Source organism: Perognathus longimembris, chromosome 26 (assembly GCF_023159225.1).
Source record: "Perognathus longimembris pacificus isolate PPM17 chromosome 26, ASM2315922v1, whole genome shotgun sequence".
In the NCBI taxonomy this organism is placed as follows: Eukaryota; Metazoa; Chordata; class Mammalia; order Rodentia; family Heteromyidae; genus Perognathus; species Perognathus longimembris.
The window spans coordinates 7,697,555-7,713,970 of NC_063186.1; the positions used below are offsets into that span (position 1 = coordinate 7,697,555).

Genomic DNA, 16,416 nt, shown 5'->3' on the forward strand with positions numbered 1-16,416 from the left:
ACTCACCGGGAACCCTGTGGACTCTGACCCCGTGGTACTTCCTTGACTCACCTGGGACTTGCACCCAACAAGAAAAGACCTTTCCCCTGGGGCTGGAAGCCTGGGGAAGGGAGAGGGCGTGGAGGAACTCGCTGAGATTGTCCAGGCCACAAGCAGAAGCAGGAAGCCAGGGTGGGGCCTGTAGGAGACACAGCTGGCCAGGCCTTCAGGACCACAGCCCACCCTGGGGCAATTCTAAGTAGAATCTTTGTCAATCCATGGGGGGCTGTTTGCCGAGCCGGTTTCTCTGGATTCGGATCCAGAGAGGGAAGCCGGGCCGCATTTCCCAGGGCTGGGGGAGGGGCATCAAGCCCCTTCCATCAAGGCCAAAGACCGATCCCAACAAATCCATCTATCCAGCCAGCCAGCCAGCCATTATTGCATTCATCTATCCACTCTATGTATTCACCCACCCATCCATAAATACATCTATCTATACAGACATGTATCCATCCATTAATGAATTCATCCTGACTCATGCATGCACCCGTCCACCCACCCATCCACCCATCCATGCACCCATCCACCCACCCATCCATCCACACATCTACCCATCCACCCACCCATCCACCCATCCATCCACCCATCCACGCACCCATCCATCCACCCATCCATCCATCCATCCACCCACCCACCCATCCACGCACCCACCCACCCCCACCCACCCACCCACCCACCCATCCATGCACCCATCCATGCACCCATCCACCCACCCACCCATCCATCCACCCACCCACCCATCCTTGTCCTGGCCACCGGCAGCCCTGCTGTTTGGGTTGTCTTGCACAAGCTGGCCTAGAACCAGGATCCTCAGATCTCAGCCTCCTCATGAGTTGAATAGCTAGACTTGTGGATGAGAGCCACCAGAGCCCAGATTTATTTCTTTAAACCTCATGAAAGGTCCGTGGAAACTTCCACACACAACTCGCCCTTTCTCCCCATGACTCTTTATGCAGTGTCTCAGGCTTTGAAATTTTGTTAGAAAGCAAGCGCTCACAACGTGGCAGTTTGCCATTGGACTTGCTTTTTTTGTTGTTTGTGAATGGTACTAGACAGGAACACAAGGCCTCACGCATGCCCAGCAAGTGCTAGGCCGGCTGAATGAAGGTCCAGCACCTTTGCCTTTGAATTTGGCTTCTCAGAGAGCCTTGAACTTCCCCAGCTCCCGTCTCTGGCTCCTGAGCAACTGGGTTTGCAGTAGACTTGTTAGCTCAAGGCTAACCGTGTGCTGTGTGTGTGTGTGTGTGTGTGTGTGTGTATGCACATGTCAGTCCTGGGGCTTGAACTCAGGGCCTGAACACTGTCCTTTAGCTTTTGTAGCTCAAGGCTAGCACTTGACCGCTTGACCCACAGTTCCACTTGCGGTTTTTCTGGTGTCTCATTGGAGATAAGACTTGCACAGACTTTCCTGCCTGGGCTGGCTTTGAACCGCGATCCTCCGATCTCAGCCTCCTGGAGTGGAAGAGCTGGAATTGCAGATATGAGCCACTGGTGCCCAGCTTTTTATTTTATTATTTTTTGGTAGCATTGAGGTTCATGCTTACACGCTTGCTGCTAAGCCCGTCACCCCCCCCCCCCACACACACACACCAAACTTCCTATTTCTAAGCATCTCCCTTCACTTCCTGTAGACCAGGGACTGTTTGCCTAACCTTGTGAGGAGTGGGGGAGGGGTGGGGTGGTGGACATTTTGACCCTGCAGGCTCTCTCACAAAAGGGGGGGCCCCACCCAAAGCCACTGATCCCAGCTGAAGGGGGGGGCGGGTGGAGGGCGTGGGAACAGGAGGGACAATGCAGGGACTGGGCATCAAGCCCCGGAGCCAGCAAGCGGGGCAGGAAGGAACTGTTCGGTGGTTCCCAGATGATGTGATCTCCGCCCCGCCGCCGCCGCCTTCAGGAGTGGCTTTCTCTGATGGGAACAAAGCTGGGTTGAGGACTGAGTCTTCCTCAAGACTGTCCCGCAACGGGTAAGTAAGTGACCAAGACCCTCATCACAATCAGCCTGTAGAAGGCAGTTTAAAAACCCAGCTGAGTCCATGTTGACCCCCAACTCAGAATGAACTCGGGGTGACCCTGGCTGATGTAGTTTGCTGGACTTTAGCACAAACCAGAAAACCAGGCGTGCAGAACTGCACCAAGAGGGAGTGACAAACATTTCCCCACACCTGGGCAGGTTCCTGGCAGCAGAGTCACCATAGGTGATTTGTTTGTTTGTTTTTGCCAGTCCTGGGGCTTGGACTCAGGGCCTGAGCACTGTCCCTGGCTTCTTCCCGCTCAAGGTTAGCACTCTGCCACTTGAGCCACAGCGCCACTTCTGGCCATTTTCTGTATATGTGGTGCTGGGGAATTGAACCCAGGGCCTCATGAATATGAGGCAAGCACTCTTGCCACTAGGCCATATCCCCAGCCCACCATAGGTGATTTCTAAAAGTAATTAACGATCAACTAGGTATCAACAACTGAGTCATGGTGACATTCCCTCGTTATGAGCCCATGATGATCAAAGGGCAGGCAGAGCCCTGTGGTTTGTGGTTAGCCTGTAAGATCCAGTCGGCGCTCCTGCTCAGGAGTAGCCCTGGCGGGTCAGTTTCTTTCTTGATGCTTGGCGCAAAATAAAGCTTTACTTAACTTTTGCACTTGATCAGACTCGTTCCTTTGTTCATGGACTTTTCAAGCCAAGTGCTGCGGCTCATGTCTGTAATTCCAGCCACCCGGAGCATGGAGCTGCCCTGTCTAGAGACAGAGTCTCCTCCACACCAGCTGCTTGGGGTTTCTTTGGTCCACTTGCTCTCTCGTGGGCTTGGGTCATAGCTCTAGCAGTGCAGTGCCTGCCTGGTGAGTGCAGGGACCCGAGTTCGAATCTCAGTATCACCAGAATGTAAGAATAAGAATCTACCATTGCAGGGGGTGCCCGTGGGGCTGCTTTGGGCTCAGAAAGGGGTTCCTGCCACCCCAGGGGGTCTGAGTGTTCTACTTTATACACCCCCAATACTAAAACCACTGTTTTCTTAGCCAAGAGCAGAAACGTCCATCACTTGAACAAGAATTTATTTCCGGGACTATGTTTGAACTAAAGGTTAAAATTTAATATAACTTAATTCACATATAAAGACAACTGTGGAGACTATGTGGGTATGATAATGGCCTGGGGGTTGGGGAGGACGGGGGGTCGTGGTCAGGCCTGGGCAGACACCATCTTGCTCATGCCTGAGAAGTAGGCCTTCTCTCTTTCACTCATCACTTCGAAGTGCAGCGGCCTCCGGCAGAAGTTGCACTGGGCGGAGGAGTGCGGCCTCAGCTCCAGCCCCACCTGCTTCCACGTGGTCAGCAGCTTCTCTGTGAGGAAGAGACAGTTCTGATCGTTACAGGGGGTACGGAGGTCCTGCACCCACCTCCTGCACAAGGGGAAAGTGGGGTCCTGAGCCAAGCACGGGTGGCTCGGCCTGAAATCCCAGACACCCAGGAGGCTGGGATCGGAAGATCACCCAAGTTAGGAGCCAGCCGGGGCAGACACATCCACGAGATTCTTATCTCAAATTTGCCAGCAAAGGGGCTGGGACTTGTGGCTTGGCGGTAGAGCGCTCGCCTCGCAGGCGTGGAGCCCTAGGTTCGATTCCTCAGCACCACATACACAGAAAAAGCCAGAAGTGGCGCTGTGGCTCAAGTGGTGGAGTGCTAGCTTTGGGCACGGAGAGGCTCAGGGGCGGACAGTGCCCGGGCCTCGAGTTCGGGCCCCAGGCCTCGTGATGGCGTCGCGGTCCTCCCACGGCGGCGGCGGGGCTCCTGGGACTCACCCAGGAAGTAGCTCATCATCTGCGGCGTGTGGTGGGGCGTGGGGGCGATGCGCAGCAGCTCCTCCCCCCGCGGCACCGTCGGGTAATTGATGGCTTGGACGTAGATGTTGTGTCTGCTCATGAGCTCGTCGCAGACTTGGGTGTTTTTGGCGGCATCGGCGACCTGAATCGGAAGGCGGCGGGAGGGAAGATCAGGGCAGGGGCCGGATCAAGGGCTGCGAGGGCGCCTCGCCTGCATGGAGCCCTGGGTTCGAGGCCTCGGCACCGCAGGCGCGGGAGGAGGCTTGGGGGGGGGACGGCTGTCGGGCTGCGCTCGGGCTTCGGGAGGGTCCCGGGCCCGGCCGTGCGGTCCCGACCCCCGCCCCGCCCGCCCCCGCCCCGCGGCGGCCCCTACCCGCACGGGGATGATGTGGCTGGGGCAGTGGACCACCGGCAGCCCCGCGTCCATCAGCATCTGCCGCAGGAGCTTCACGTTGCGCTGGTGCTGGCGGCGCAGCACGCGGCCCTCGGCGCTCTTCAGGACCCGCACCGACTCCAGGGCCCCGGCCAGCAGCATGGGCGGCAGCGACGTGGTGAAGATGAAGCCGGCCGCGTACGAGCGCACCGTGTCGATCAGCGCGCGGGTGCTGGCGATGTAACCCCCGACGCAGCCGAACGCCTTGCCTGCGGGGACACAGGGCCGCCACCGTCAGCACCGCGCATGCGCCAGCACCGCGCATGCGCCGCAACCCCCCCCCCCCCCCAACGGAGCCAAGGGTGGCATGGCCGCTGCGCCAGCCACGTCAGCCCCGCGCATGCGCCATTACCCCCCCCCCCCCCCGCCAAACACCTGGCCTGCAGAGACGGCACGCATGCGTCAGCTCCGCGCATGCGCCGTAACATCCCCCCCCCCCAAGCCAGACGCCTGGCCTGCGGGGACATGGCGGCGCTATGCTCACCGAGGGTTCCGGAAATGATGTCCATCTTCGGCATGACTCCGTCGCGGTCGCCGATTCCGCCGCCCCGGGCCCCGTACAGCCCCACCGCATGGACCTCGTCCACGAAGGTGATGGCCCCGAACGCGTGCGCCACGTCGCAGAGCTCCTCCAGCGGGCACACGGCCCCTGCGGGGAGGAAGGAGGACCACGCGTGGCTTCCAGAGCCCACCGCTCCCTCATTCACATGCTTATCATCACCCGCCCCCACCAGCACCGGGGCAGGACCGGGGCTGGACCGGGGCTTGAACTCAAGGCTGGCACTCTACCCACTTCCAGGTTTGGGCTGATGGCTGGAGAGCCCAGTTTCTCGGGCTGGCTTTGAACCGTGATCCTCACATCTCAGACTCCTGAGTAGCTAGGGTGACAGGTGGGAGCCACCAGCAAGCACCCAGCCTGTCGGTTTTCTTTTCTTTTTTTTTTTGCCAGTCCTGGGCCTTGAACTCAGGGCCTGAGCACTGTCCCTGGCTTCTTGCTCAAAGCTAGGACTCTGCCACTTGAGCCACAGCGCCACGTCTGGCCGTTTTCTGTATATGTGGTGCTGGGAACTCGAACCCAGGGCCCATGTATACAAGGTGAGCACTCTTGCCACTAGGCCATATTCCCAGCCCCTGTCCGAGTTTTAATGTTGGGAAGAAAATGAACTACAATCACCTATATCTACATAGTGAAAAGAAGTTCCAATTGTGCAATCTCAGCAGAGAATCAAAGGAAATACATTGAAAAGGACACCTTTCTGTTTTTTATTTTTGTGTGTGTGCTGGGGATGGAACCCCCGGCCCTGTGAGGGCTGAGTACACACAGTACCACGGAGCTCCATTTCTGGCCCCCACGGGTCATCCTTTGCTCTGCTCTGCAGCTCTGGCTGGCCTGGAACCTGCAGCTTTCCTGCCTCAGCCTCCCCAATGCTGCGACCACGGGCAACCCCCTTACCATCCATTGAGTGGACGGTTTCGAAGGCGACGATCTTGGGGACGGAGGGGTCGGACCTCTGCAGCAGTTCTCGGAGGTGGCTGACGTCATTGTGCCGGAAGATGTACTTTGGCACGCGGCTGTTCCGGATTCCTTGGATCATAGAGGCATGGTTCCCAGAATCGGAGTAAATCTCACAGCCTGATGGGAGGAAAATGTATTTTATTGCCGTCTGCATCGAAGACAACTGGTATTTTTCTTGACAGAGACAACAGACCATTTTCCTGACTATACTGCCTTCCATAATAAAAAGGCCTACTAATAAAAAAGGGCTTTTCTGCTGGCAGCTGATGCTCTCTACCACTTGATCCACTCTCCCATTACTGGCTTTTTGCTGGTTAATTTGGAGAGGAGAGTCTCTCAGACTTTTCTTTCTAGACTGGCTTGAAATCTTGATCTTCCTATCTCAGCCTTTTGAGTAGCTAGGATTACAGGTGTAAGCCATTGAGAGATCTGTTTCCAAAGGTGGTAATGAGCTTACAGACGCCGTCGCCATGCTTGATCTTCACTGGCCTCGTGTTCTCCCCAACTCCGAATGTGCACTTGGCACTTGATACTCAAAAGGTGAATGAAATGTTGCCAGGTACTCGGGGCTCATGCCTGTCATCCTAGCTACTCAGGAGGCTGAGATCTGAGGATCACGGTTCAAAGCCAGCCTGGGGAGGAAAGTCTGTGAGACTCTCACCTCCAATGAACCACCAAAAAGCCAGCAGTGGAGCTGTGGCTCAAGTGGCGGAGCAAAAACAAAAGCTCAAAGATAGCGCTCAGGTCCTGAGTTCGAGTCTCAGGACCAGTACCAAAAAAAGAAAAAGAAATGCACCCAGACAGGACTAGTACTCTCAACTCTGCGCTTCTGTTTGGCCTTCATGGTTACCACAAAGACACCCCAAACCCTGGAAGGCACCCCAAGCCCAGGCTTCCTCACCGGGCATCATCTTGGCTAGGGTGAAGAGGGTGGAATCGTTGGCCACAAAGCACGAGGAGAACAGGAGGGCCGAGTCCTTGCCGTGGAGGTCTGCCAGCTCCTGCTCCAGGTCCACGTGGAATTTACTCGTCCCAGAAATATTCCGAGTGCCACCTGCTCCAGCACCATGTTGTTTCAAAGTTTCCCTGGTGAAAAGAACAACACCACACGGTTCTGAGGGAGGGCTGGGAACGGGGCTTAGTGGTAGAGTGCTCGCTTCACACCCATGAAGCCCTGGGTTCGATTCTTCAGCGCCACATACACAGAAAAAAACCCAGCATCGGTACTGTGGATCACGTGGTAGAGTGCTAGCCTTGCGCAAAAAGAAGCTCAGAGACGGTGCCCAGGCCCTGAGTTCAAGCCCCATGACTGGGGAAAAAAAATAAAGAAGAGTAGTCAGTACCAGTGAGGCTAAATGAATACGAAGGTTTCTCTTCTCCAAGGAACGGCATTCCTTATAATACTACGATGATCTGCGCGCGCCATTACTAGGACTTGAACTCAAGGCCTAGGCAATTTTCCTGAGTTCTGCTCACGGCTTAGCATTCTACCACTTGAGCCGCAGCGCCACTTCTGGCTTTTTCTGTGTATGTGGTGCTGAGGAATCGAACCCGGGGCTTCATGCGTGCTAGGCGAGCGACTCTACCACGGAGCCACATGCCCGGCCCTGTAATGGCATACTTTCATTGCTCAATATAACCTCCATCGAAGGGCCGGCCTACGTAAACCATCCACGCCCTGCCAAACAGTGGTAGTCACTTGTGAAGGCCGAGAGCTACTTACACAACTGCCCCACACACCCGCGGGTGGCGGCTCATGCCTAGGTAGTCATTGCTGCACCACACCGACACCTGCTTCTTGGTGATCAGGGAATCCGAGTAGTCGTCTGCCATGGGGAAGACATGCGCCTTCCGGTTCACGGTCTTAAAAACGCGGTAGGTGTGGTCGTTTTTCTTCTCATCGATCTTCTTCTCGAAGAAGCGATCATACTGGAAAGTGGAAACGGCTACAAACCAAAGACAGGGCAGGTGGTTAGGAAGCAGCACAGCTGGGCATCGGCAAAGGACCAGGCTAAGTTTAATTCTTAGCTCGGCCATTCCCTGGCAAGGGGGAGTCTAGGGGAGTTTCTTTCTCTGTGTGTGTGTGTGTGTGTGTGTGTGTGTGTTGGTGCCTGGGCACTGTCCCTGGATTCTTTCTGCCCAAAGCTAGCACTCTACCACGTGAGCCACAGCGCCACTTCTGGCTTTTTCTGTGTATGTGGTGCTGAGGAATCGAACCCAGGGCTTCATGCATGCCAGGCGAGCGCTCTACCACTAAGCCACCCTCCCAGCCCCTGGGCTGGTTTCTTGATGTCCTCACATTATGTGTGTCAAGTGTCCGGCACACTGCCCAATATGTAGGCAGTTGGTATTAAAAGAAAGGCCTGGGCTTGGAGGCGTGGCTCGGATGGAAAAGTGCCAGCCAATGAGCAAAACATGAGGCACCAGGTTCAAGTCCTGGTCTTGGAGAGAAAAGAAAGACCAGCAATCAAGGGCAGCGGGAGTCACTGGCTAAAGCAGGGGGCGTGGCTTCACGCGCCTGTGTCTGACGGGATGGCCCACGTTCCCGGGCTGCTCCTGCCTGCCTCTGGCAGGGATGACGGCGACACTCACACTTGGGCAGGTTGTCCTGGAGGAGGTGAGACACTCTTTCTGGCCTCTGCTTTCGCATGAGATCCTGAAAGTTCTTCAGCAGCCCTCTCGGATCTTCCCCCTCGCTCTTGCCTGAGACCACACTGGCGTGCGCTGAGGCTTGCTCAGCCTCTGTAACCAAAAGAACAAGAGGCAAATGCGGTGGACGTTCTGTTCTGTGTGCGCAATGCCTCCCAGGCACGCTGTCAAATAGAGCTGCTCAGGGCCTCAAGGAGCCGGGGGCTTTGCCAGTTCTATCTGCACATAGTGATCCCAGAGGCAGAGAGCTAGATCCGTTCAGAGACAGCCGATGGCTGCCTTGGGCTTTCTACTGAAAATACGTGCTGCTCTCACAACTCTCTGAGATCAAAAACAGGTATGCGTGGAAATAAAGATGACTGAATTAAAAGGCAAAGATGGCTAATGGGCTCACCCTTGTAATCCTAGTTACTCAGGAGGCTGAGATCTGAGGGTCGTGGTCACAAGCCAGCCCAGGTTACAAGCCAGGCAGGAAAGTCCCTGAGACTCTCATCTCCAACTAAGCACCCAAAACAGCAGGAAGGAGAGCTGTGGCTCAAGTGGTAGAGCGCTATCCTTGAGCAAAAGAAGCTCAGAAACAGTGCCCAGATCGTAAGTTCTAGCCCCAGGACTGACACTGAAAAGGGAAAAAAGAAGAGCTCACTGGATAGGCCCTAGGATCAGCTACACATACAATGCACACCTGTGTGTGTGTGTGTGTTTTATACACACACACACACGGGCTCTAATTTTGTAGGTCATGGGACTTGAACTCAGGGCCTGAGCATTGTTCCTGAGCTTCTTTTTGCTCAAGGCTAGCACTCTACCACTTGAGCCACAGCGCCACTTCTGGCTTTTTCTGTCTCTGTGGTGCTGAGGAATCAAACCCAGGGCTTTGTGCATGCCAGGCAAGCTGCTCTACCACTAAACCGCCCTCCCAGCCCATTACTGCCTCTCTCATTGGCCTATGCAGGGGCAGAGGGCGGCTCAAGGCTGCTAATTATTTTCAGCAATGAAGCAGTGACATGAAAGGCGGGTGACACCCTAGCGGGGAGCAAGGGAAGTCCCCACGTGTTGCAATCCAGCTCTCTTCCCTGGGGGATCTTCGGCTGGCCCCTCAAAGGGGAAGGCGTTTATTACATAACTACCACCCTAATCATAGTTCCTCTCCCCAGTCTGCGGGGCCCGCGGGGCCCTCCCTTACCTTTCCTCACCGCGTGCATTTCCTGCACATCCTCCTGGAGCTCCAGGCTGGCTCTGCGGAACACGCCGCTGCCGCCCTGCTGCGTCATCTGCGCTGCCAGGAACGGGCAGCGGCTCGTGGAGCCCTGGGGTGGGGCGGGCGAGGGGTGCCCCGAGGGCAGCTGGGGGCCGTCTGGAAGCCGCTGGCCTCTCTCTGGAGCCTGCCGGTCCGGGGCTTTGCTGGCTTTGTCGGCTGAGGGAGAAATGGAAAATGTGAGCCACTGGTGCCAATTGAACAGTGCACAAGAAATCCACTGACGTGGGCTGGGAATGTGGCCTAGTGGTAGAGCGCTCGCCTCGTGTACATGAAGCCCTGGGTTCGAATCCCCAGCACCACATAGATAGAAAAAAGCCAAGTGGCGCTGTGGCTCAGGTGGCAGAGTGCTAGCCTTGAGCGGGAAGAAGCCAGGGACAGTGCTCAGACCAAGTCCAAGCCCCAGGACTGGCAACAAAAACAAAACAAATAAACAAGAGAAATCCACTGACGCGTTCTCCCTTCTTGCCTCATGGATAAACTTTGCGTCTATTAAAAGCATTTATAGCACTTTTTTTTTTCCTCTGATGTTTTCTAAATAGATTCTTAAAGCTTAGTGCTGTTTAATCTAAAAACAGCTGGTTTTCTTCTAAACAAATCAGACTAATACTTAGGTCTTTAGATTGCTGTCTAATAAGAGTTCAAACTATTGGTATACTAGAGAAAAAAAAATCAAAACCAGGTAGATCACATCCACACACCTCCCCTACTTTCTCCTTTAAATTGTACTCGGAAAGCTGCCTGGTAATTATGTTTCTAGTTACCATGAAAGCAGGTTTGTTTGCTCACCTTCCTTCTAGAAAAGTCTTCATCCTTTTAGAATCCTCCTGTGAGTCACTGGCTAGCCTTTCTTACAGTGTGGACTCATGAGTTTTCTTCCAGGTGACTCAACACAGTTTTGTATTATAATTTTATAGGAAGGATTTTTTTTTCCCCCTAATTTTCAAATGGAAGTTCCATAGTCACTAGATCCTTCTTCACAAGAGAAAGAGTAGCACAAGAGTCTTATGATTGGGCTGGGAAGGTAGTTTAGTGGTAGAGTGCTTGCCTAGCAGGCAGGAAGCCGGAAGCCCTGGGTTCGATTCCTCAGCACCACAGAAATAGATAAAGCTGGAAGTGGTGCTGTGGCTCAAGTGGCAGAGTGCTAGCCTTGAGCAAAAAGAAGCTCAGGGACAGTGCCCAGGCCCTGAGTTCAAGTCCCAGGACTGGCAAAAAAAAAAGGGGGGGGGATTACACAGCCCCTTTGCAAACATGCGGCTGAAGACAACTCACTTGTACCCAGGATTAAGTCCTTCCCACCTCAAAGGAAAATACACTCCTTTCTTAGAGGCCCACACCTAAGCAAAGCCTGTCCTATAAAATGGAAACGGAAATACCTCCTTTCCTGGCAGAACCAGACCATGACAATTCCACTCTGATCTGCTTATTAAAAACAAACAAAAGAGCTAATGTGGGAAATGATACTGATTTAATTTACAAGAGCCCCCCCCCCACCCCCGAACTGTCCAACAAATAGAGACAGAAAATGGAAGAGTGGTTGCCAGGAACTGAGCAAAGAAAATGGAAGTTAATATTTAAATGTGTAGAGTCTTAGTTTGGGAGGATAAAGAAAGTTCTATAGATGGTGATGGTGGCAGTCAATTTAAATGTACTTAACACCATGGAATTATACATTTAAAAATGGTTAAAATGGTCAGTTTTGCTGCAATGAGAAACAGAACAAACCATTCTGCCTAGAAAGCATGAGGCTCCAGATTCCAATTCCAGTACAACGAAAACAAAAAAGAAAGAAAGAAACAACAACTCCCACAATATTTTCAAAGCCAAGGCCTGGCCTGTCATGGTGTAGAATGTCTGTAATCCCAGATAGTTGGGAAGAAAGATCTTGGTTAGAGGCCAGAGCCAAAAAGAAAAAAAAGTTGATGAGACTTATCTCAAAAGAGCAATCTGGGTGTGTGTTGTGTTGTGTGTGGGGTAATACTATCTATAATCCCAGCTATTTGGGAGGAGCTAGGAATGCTGTCCGAGGCCCACATGGAAAAAAAAAAAAACAACAACACAAGACCCTGTTTAATGTGGCTTACGTGGCAGAGTACTCGCCTAGCAAGTGCAAAGTTCTGAGTTCAAACCCAGCACTGCCAAAAAAATAGAATCAATTCCCCTTGGTCCTTACTCACTCTCATTGGCCGGAGGGGTCTCTCTGATCTGCTGGCTGTGCACTGCTGAGCTGGACAGGGCCCTCTGGGCTGGCTTGGTGGCCCCTTCCATCATCTTGGGGCAGTTTTGGGCATAGAACAGCAACGATTTGCCAGCCTTCTGCAGAAAGGCCTGAGGGACTCGAGACAAGAATGGGCAGCGGCGAACCACAGTCTCCATTTTCAGAAAGTGTGTGCGTTCCTGGAGAAAGATGGACAGTGAGACGGATGACAAGGGACAGCCACGCTTATTAATAACCAGGCCAACACCGCCACATAAGGTGCCGAGGTTTTGATGGCACGGGCAAGCTTATACCAAGGGTACCCCGAGTTACTAACGGGTCACTTTAAATCAATCAATCAATCAGTCAAGAGCAGCTCTGAAGTGACCCTCATGGAGGGCATGGTGATTTATATTCTCAGCTCACCAACTTCTTCATTCTCCTGTTCCATAGAAAAACACCTATAGCTGGGTATATTGGGGGGGAGGGGGAAATGTGAGAATCACAAGTCTGTGAGCCTCTTATCTTCCAATGAACCACCCACCAAAAGCCAGATAGGAAGCTGGGGTTCAAGTGTACAAAAGGCTCAGGGACAGCGCCCCTGCCCTGAGTTCAAACACTACCGGGAGATCTGCACACACACACACACACACAAACTAAATAAACACACTTCTAAGTAACTACTGACCATTAATGACGGCGGGGGGGTGGGGGTGGGGGGTGTAGGTAGGAAGGGTGAGTTGGGGAGCAGGCTTGGGAGATGCGGGGCGCAGGTCAGACACACGCCCAGGTGGACAAGTGGGGTTCGGGGGGTCCCTCCAGACGGACTCTCAGGGAGAGGAGTCTTGAGGCCCTGAGCACTACCTAGATAGAGGTCATGACCCTGGGCCCCGGGCACCCAACTGGAACAAGTGTAGGGGTGTAAGGTAAGGAGAGCTCGGTGGGGAGGGAGGGATGGCTGGTCGGACACGGTGGTGGGGATGGGTGGGGGGGGTGCAGTCCACCCAGCAGGGCCTGGATGGAGGGGAGGCTGAGGGGGAGGGGATAGAGGAGGGGAGTGGGGGTGGGGGGTCCCCAGGAGTGGAAGAAGGCTGGAAGAAAGGGAAGGGGAACCCCAGATTCCTGGAATGGCAGTGGGGAGGGGGAGGGCGGACATTGGGAGGCCGGCGATGGGGTGGGGAGCGAGGGATGGGGAGCGAGGGGGGTCCGCGCGGGGTCCGCTGGGCCCGGATAGGCCGTGTCCCCCGCTGCCCCGGTGCCCGGTCGGAGAGCCGGCCCTCACCTGCTCGGGGAGCGGAGGCGACGGTCACGACCGGCACTGCGGCGGCAAACCGTTGTCCTTGTCCTCGAGGAGCCTGCTCAGGCCGCGACCCCGCGGGCGCCGTGATATACAAGCCGGGGGGACGGGCTGCGCAGGCGCGCGGCGGGGCGGGGTGGGCGGGGCCTGGCGCCGCGCATGCGCACGCCGCCCCGGGGGCGGGGCGGGGCGGGAGAGCGGCTGGCTGGCTGGCTGGCCCGCTGGGCTCCTGCATGGCCTTTAGCTTTTTGTTTTTTTTTTTTTTTTTTGGCAGCATCTGCCTTGCTGGGGGTAGGTGAGTGGGTGGGAGGGGGGTAGGGGGTAGAAGGGGGGTGGTGGGAGGGGGGTAGGAGGTAGAAGGGGGGTGGTGGGAGGGTTTCTTTCTGTGGGTGACAAAACTTGTGGTGCTGCCGCATCTGCCCAGAATGGAGTGGTCCTGGTGGGTTTGGCTTTGTGTGTGCCAGTCAGTCCTGGGTCTTGAACTCAGGGCCTTGGGCGCTGTCCCTGAGCTGCTTTTTGCTCCAGGCTAGCCCTCTACCACGCCTGGCTTTTTCTGTGCCTGTGGTAACTGAGGAATCGAACCCAGGGCCTCACGCCTGCTAGGCAAGCGCTCTACCGCCAGGCCACCTTCCCGGGCCCTGTTTGTTTTAACTTTTAAAAATTAAAGTTAGGCAAAGGGGTTTCCATTCTACAAGTCAGATTGTGAGTACAATGCATCTTGGTCAATGTCACCCCGTCCGCCCTTCTCCCCCACCTTTCGCCATCTTATCCACACCCTCAAGTTATGCCGTTCCTTTTTTTTTTTTTAACACCATGTACATTGACTATGATGACTGTATTTGTTCACCGTTCCTCCTTCCATTCGTGTGTGTGTGACACCCCCCCTTCCCCTCGTGGGAATATGCAAGGAACTAGAGCAGAGACTAAAGAGGAAGGAGAAGAGCCAGCAGCCCCAGCCTGGGTACTTTCTGTTCTAAAATTGAGATGATGCAGAAGGGATCAAGGAAGGTGACTGGAGGGAACCCATGTTGCTCTGAGCTGGAGGTGGGGTGGGGTGGAGTTTAGCCCTTATATTATTTTTATTTTCTATCACTTGTTGTCCAGAGTGTTTGCTGGCTACCCTGAGCACCCCACGGGTGGCTTCCCACTCCATCCCAGAGTTCAGAATTGAGCCGTGGCTTCTTGGAAGTCTCCAAAGATCATATACCTGACACGGTGACATGGTGGGGCCTGGTAATCCCCCCCCCGCCCCCCGGGAATACCAACTTGGCCTTCTTGCCTCACACTCTTCCCAGCTTGGCCCAGACTAGGCTAGACTGGGCCCTGTGCCAGGCTCAGAATGGCCCTCCTCCACCTGGAGAGAAGAGACGGTTCAGATTGCTCCTTCCTCAGCGAGACATTATGCAAGAGGAGCAAAGTCCAGTGGAATGGAGATCAAGAAGTAACCCAGTCCTTCCTGACCCCCGCTCTCTGAACTCCAGCCACCTGCAAGGCTGGCAAGCCAAGTCTGCACCGGTGGAGGAGGCACCTGCGTTCACAGTGGCACCGGGGTCGGTCCAGCATGAGGGATGTGGAAGTCTAGACCATCATTCCGTCCCGTCTTTCTAAAGTGTTATAGGTAGGAGCCATCACATCAGAGCGGAGGAGAAAGGCAAAGGTCACCACTTGAACTCAGACCCAAGAGCAGCTACAAATGGGAACATGGGGCTTGATCTCAGGGCCTGGGCACTGTCCCTGAGCTCTTTTGTTCAAGGCTAGCGCTCGCTCACTTTAAGCCACAGGGCCATTTCAGGTTTTCTGGTGGTTCTTTGGAAATAGGAGTCTCACGGACTTTTCCTGCCGGGGCTGGTTTTTGAACTGCGATCCTCAGATCTCAGCCTCCTGAGTAGCTAGGATGACAGGGGTGAGCCAGCTTCTTCTTCTTCTTCTTCTTCTTCTTCTTCTTCTTCTTCTTCTTCTTTTTTTTTTTTTTTTTGCCAGTCCTGGGGCTTTGGACTCAGGACCTGAGCACTGTCCCTGGCTTCTTTTTGCTCAAGGCTAGCACTCCGCCACTTGAGCCACAGCGCCACTTCTGGCCGTTTTCTGTATATGTGGTGCTGGGGAATTGAACCCAGGGCCTCATGTATCCGAGGCAAGCACTCTTGCCACTAGGCCATATCCCCAGCCCCCTTCTTCTTCTTTTTTAATTGCTTCTTTAAATCTGGGCAATGAGGTCCTTAATACCTGGCTGCCTGCCACTCAAGGCTGCTTGTGGGGGAATGATGGGCAACGCAGAGACTGAAAGAACTCAACACTGGAATGATCGGGAACACCAGATATAAAAGTCAGCGCTAGATCTTGCTGGGGCAAGCCACCACTCCCAGCCTTGTCATTCACTTGTCATTCTCAGGATGAAGTCACCGATTACTGAGGCTTATTGTTGATGTCTCCAACCCACTGGGGATTTCCTGTTTCATTGTAGGGAAAGGCTGGGAACGAGGCCGACTCCAGAAGGAAAATGAAATTGAATGTGGGAAACAAACTGCAGATGGAGGAGGAGGGGATTTCTCTAATAAGAACTCCCAGAGGGTGATTCCAACCAGCGCTGGGAAGACCTCCAGAAGAGATGTGGGTGCTGGCTGGCTGGAAGGGTGGATCCAAATAACACTGGGAAACTTCTGGGCAACGTGTAGAGAGGGAAAGGTGGAGTCGGGGTTGGGGTGAGTCATTCAGCCTCAACAGCTGAGTTAAAGGAATGGAGCCAAGAGTTGGGGCAGGAAGTCAGATCAGAGAAGCCGTAACATGAATCACACACGGAATGTCCCAGGCTGGCCCAGAACCCACAGAATCACCACCAGGATGGTGCACATCTAGCCAAGGTGCTGGTGGGCTGGTTCCTCACACCTGTCCTCCTACTTAGCTACTCAGGAGAATGAGATCTGAGGATTGTGGTTCAAAGCCAGCCTGTGCAGGAAAGTCTGTAAGACTCGTATCTCCAATGAACCAACAAAAAGCCAGAAGTGGGGCTGGGGATATAGCCTAGTGGCAAGAGTACCTGCCTCGGATACACGAGGCCCTAGGTTCGATTCCCCAGCACCACATATACAGAAAACGGCCAGAAGCGGCGCTGTGGCTCAAGTGGCAGAGTGCTAGCCTTGAGCAAAAAGAAGCCAGGGACAGTGCTCAGGCCCTGAGTCCAAGGCCCAGGACTGGCCAAAAAAAAAAAAAAAAAAAAA

The 16,416-nt window shown here is 54.4% G+C and overlaps 1 protein-coding gene across 1 annotated transcript; it reads right to left on the bottom strand.

The window, feature by feature from the left end:
• Positions 1 to 3,070: 3,070 nt before the first annotated feature.
• Positions 3,071 to 13,309, bottom strand: Alas1 (5'-aminolevulinate synthase 1). The gene is made up of 11 exons (XM_048334759.1): positions 13,187 to 13,309; positions 11,885 to 12,104; positions 9,636 to 9,866; positions 8,396 to 8,545; positions 7,527 to 7,749; positions 6,705 to 6,889; positions 5,741 to 5,920; positions 4,772 to 4,936; positions 4,228 to 4,496; positions 3,834 to 3,996; positions 3,071 to 3,375 (listed from the first exon to the last, which is right to left on the bottom strand). The coding sequence occupies exons 2-11, from the start codon at positions 12,081 to 12,083 to the stop codon at positions 3,215 to 3,217; spliced, it is 1,926 nt and encodes a 641-aa protein (XP_048190716.1). The 5' UTR covers positions 12,084 to 12,104; positions 13,187 to 13,309; the 3' UTR covers positions 3,071 to 3,214.
• Positions 13,310 to 16,416: the final 3,107 nt, after the last annotated feature.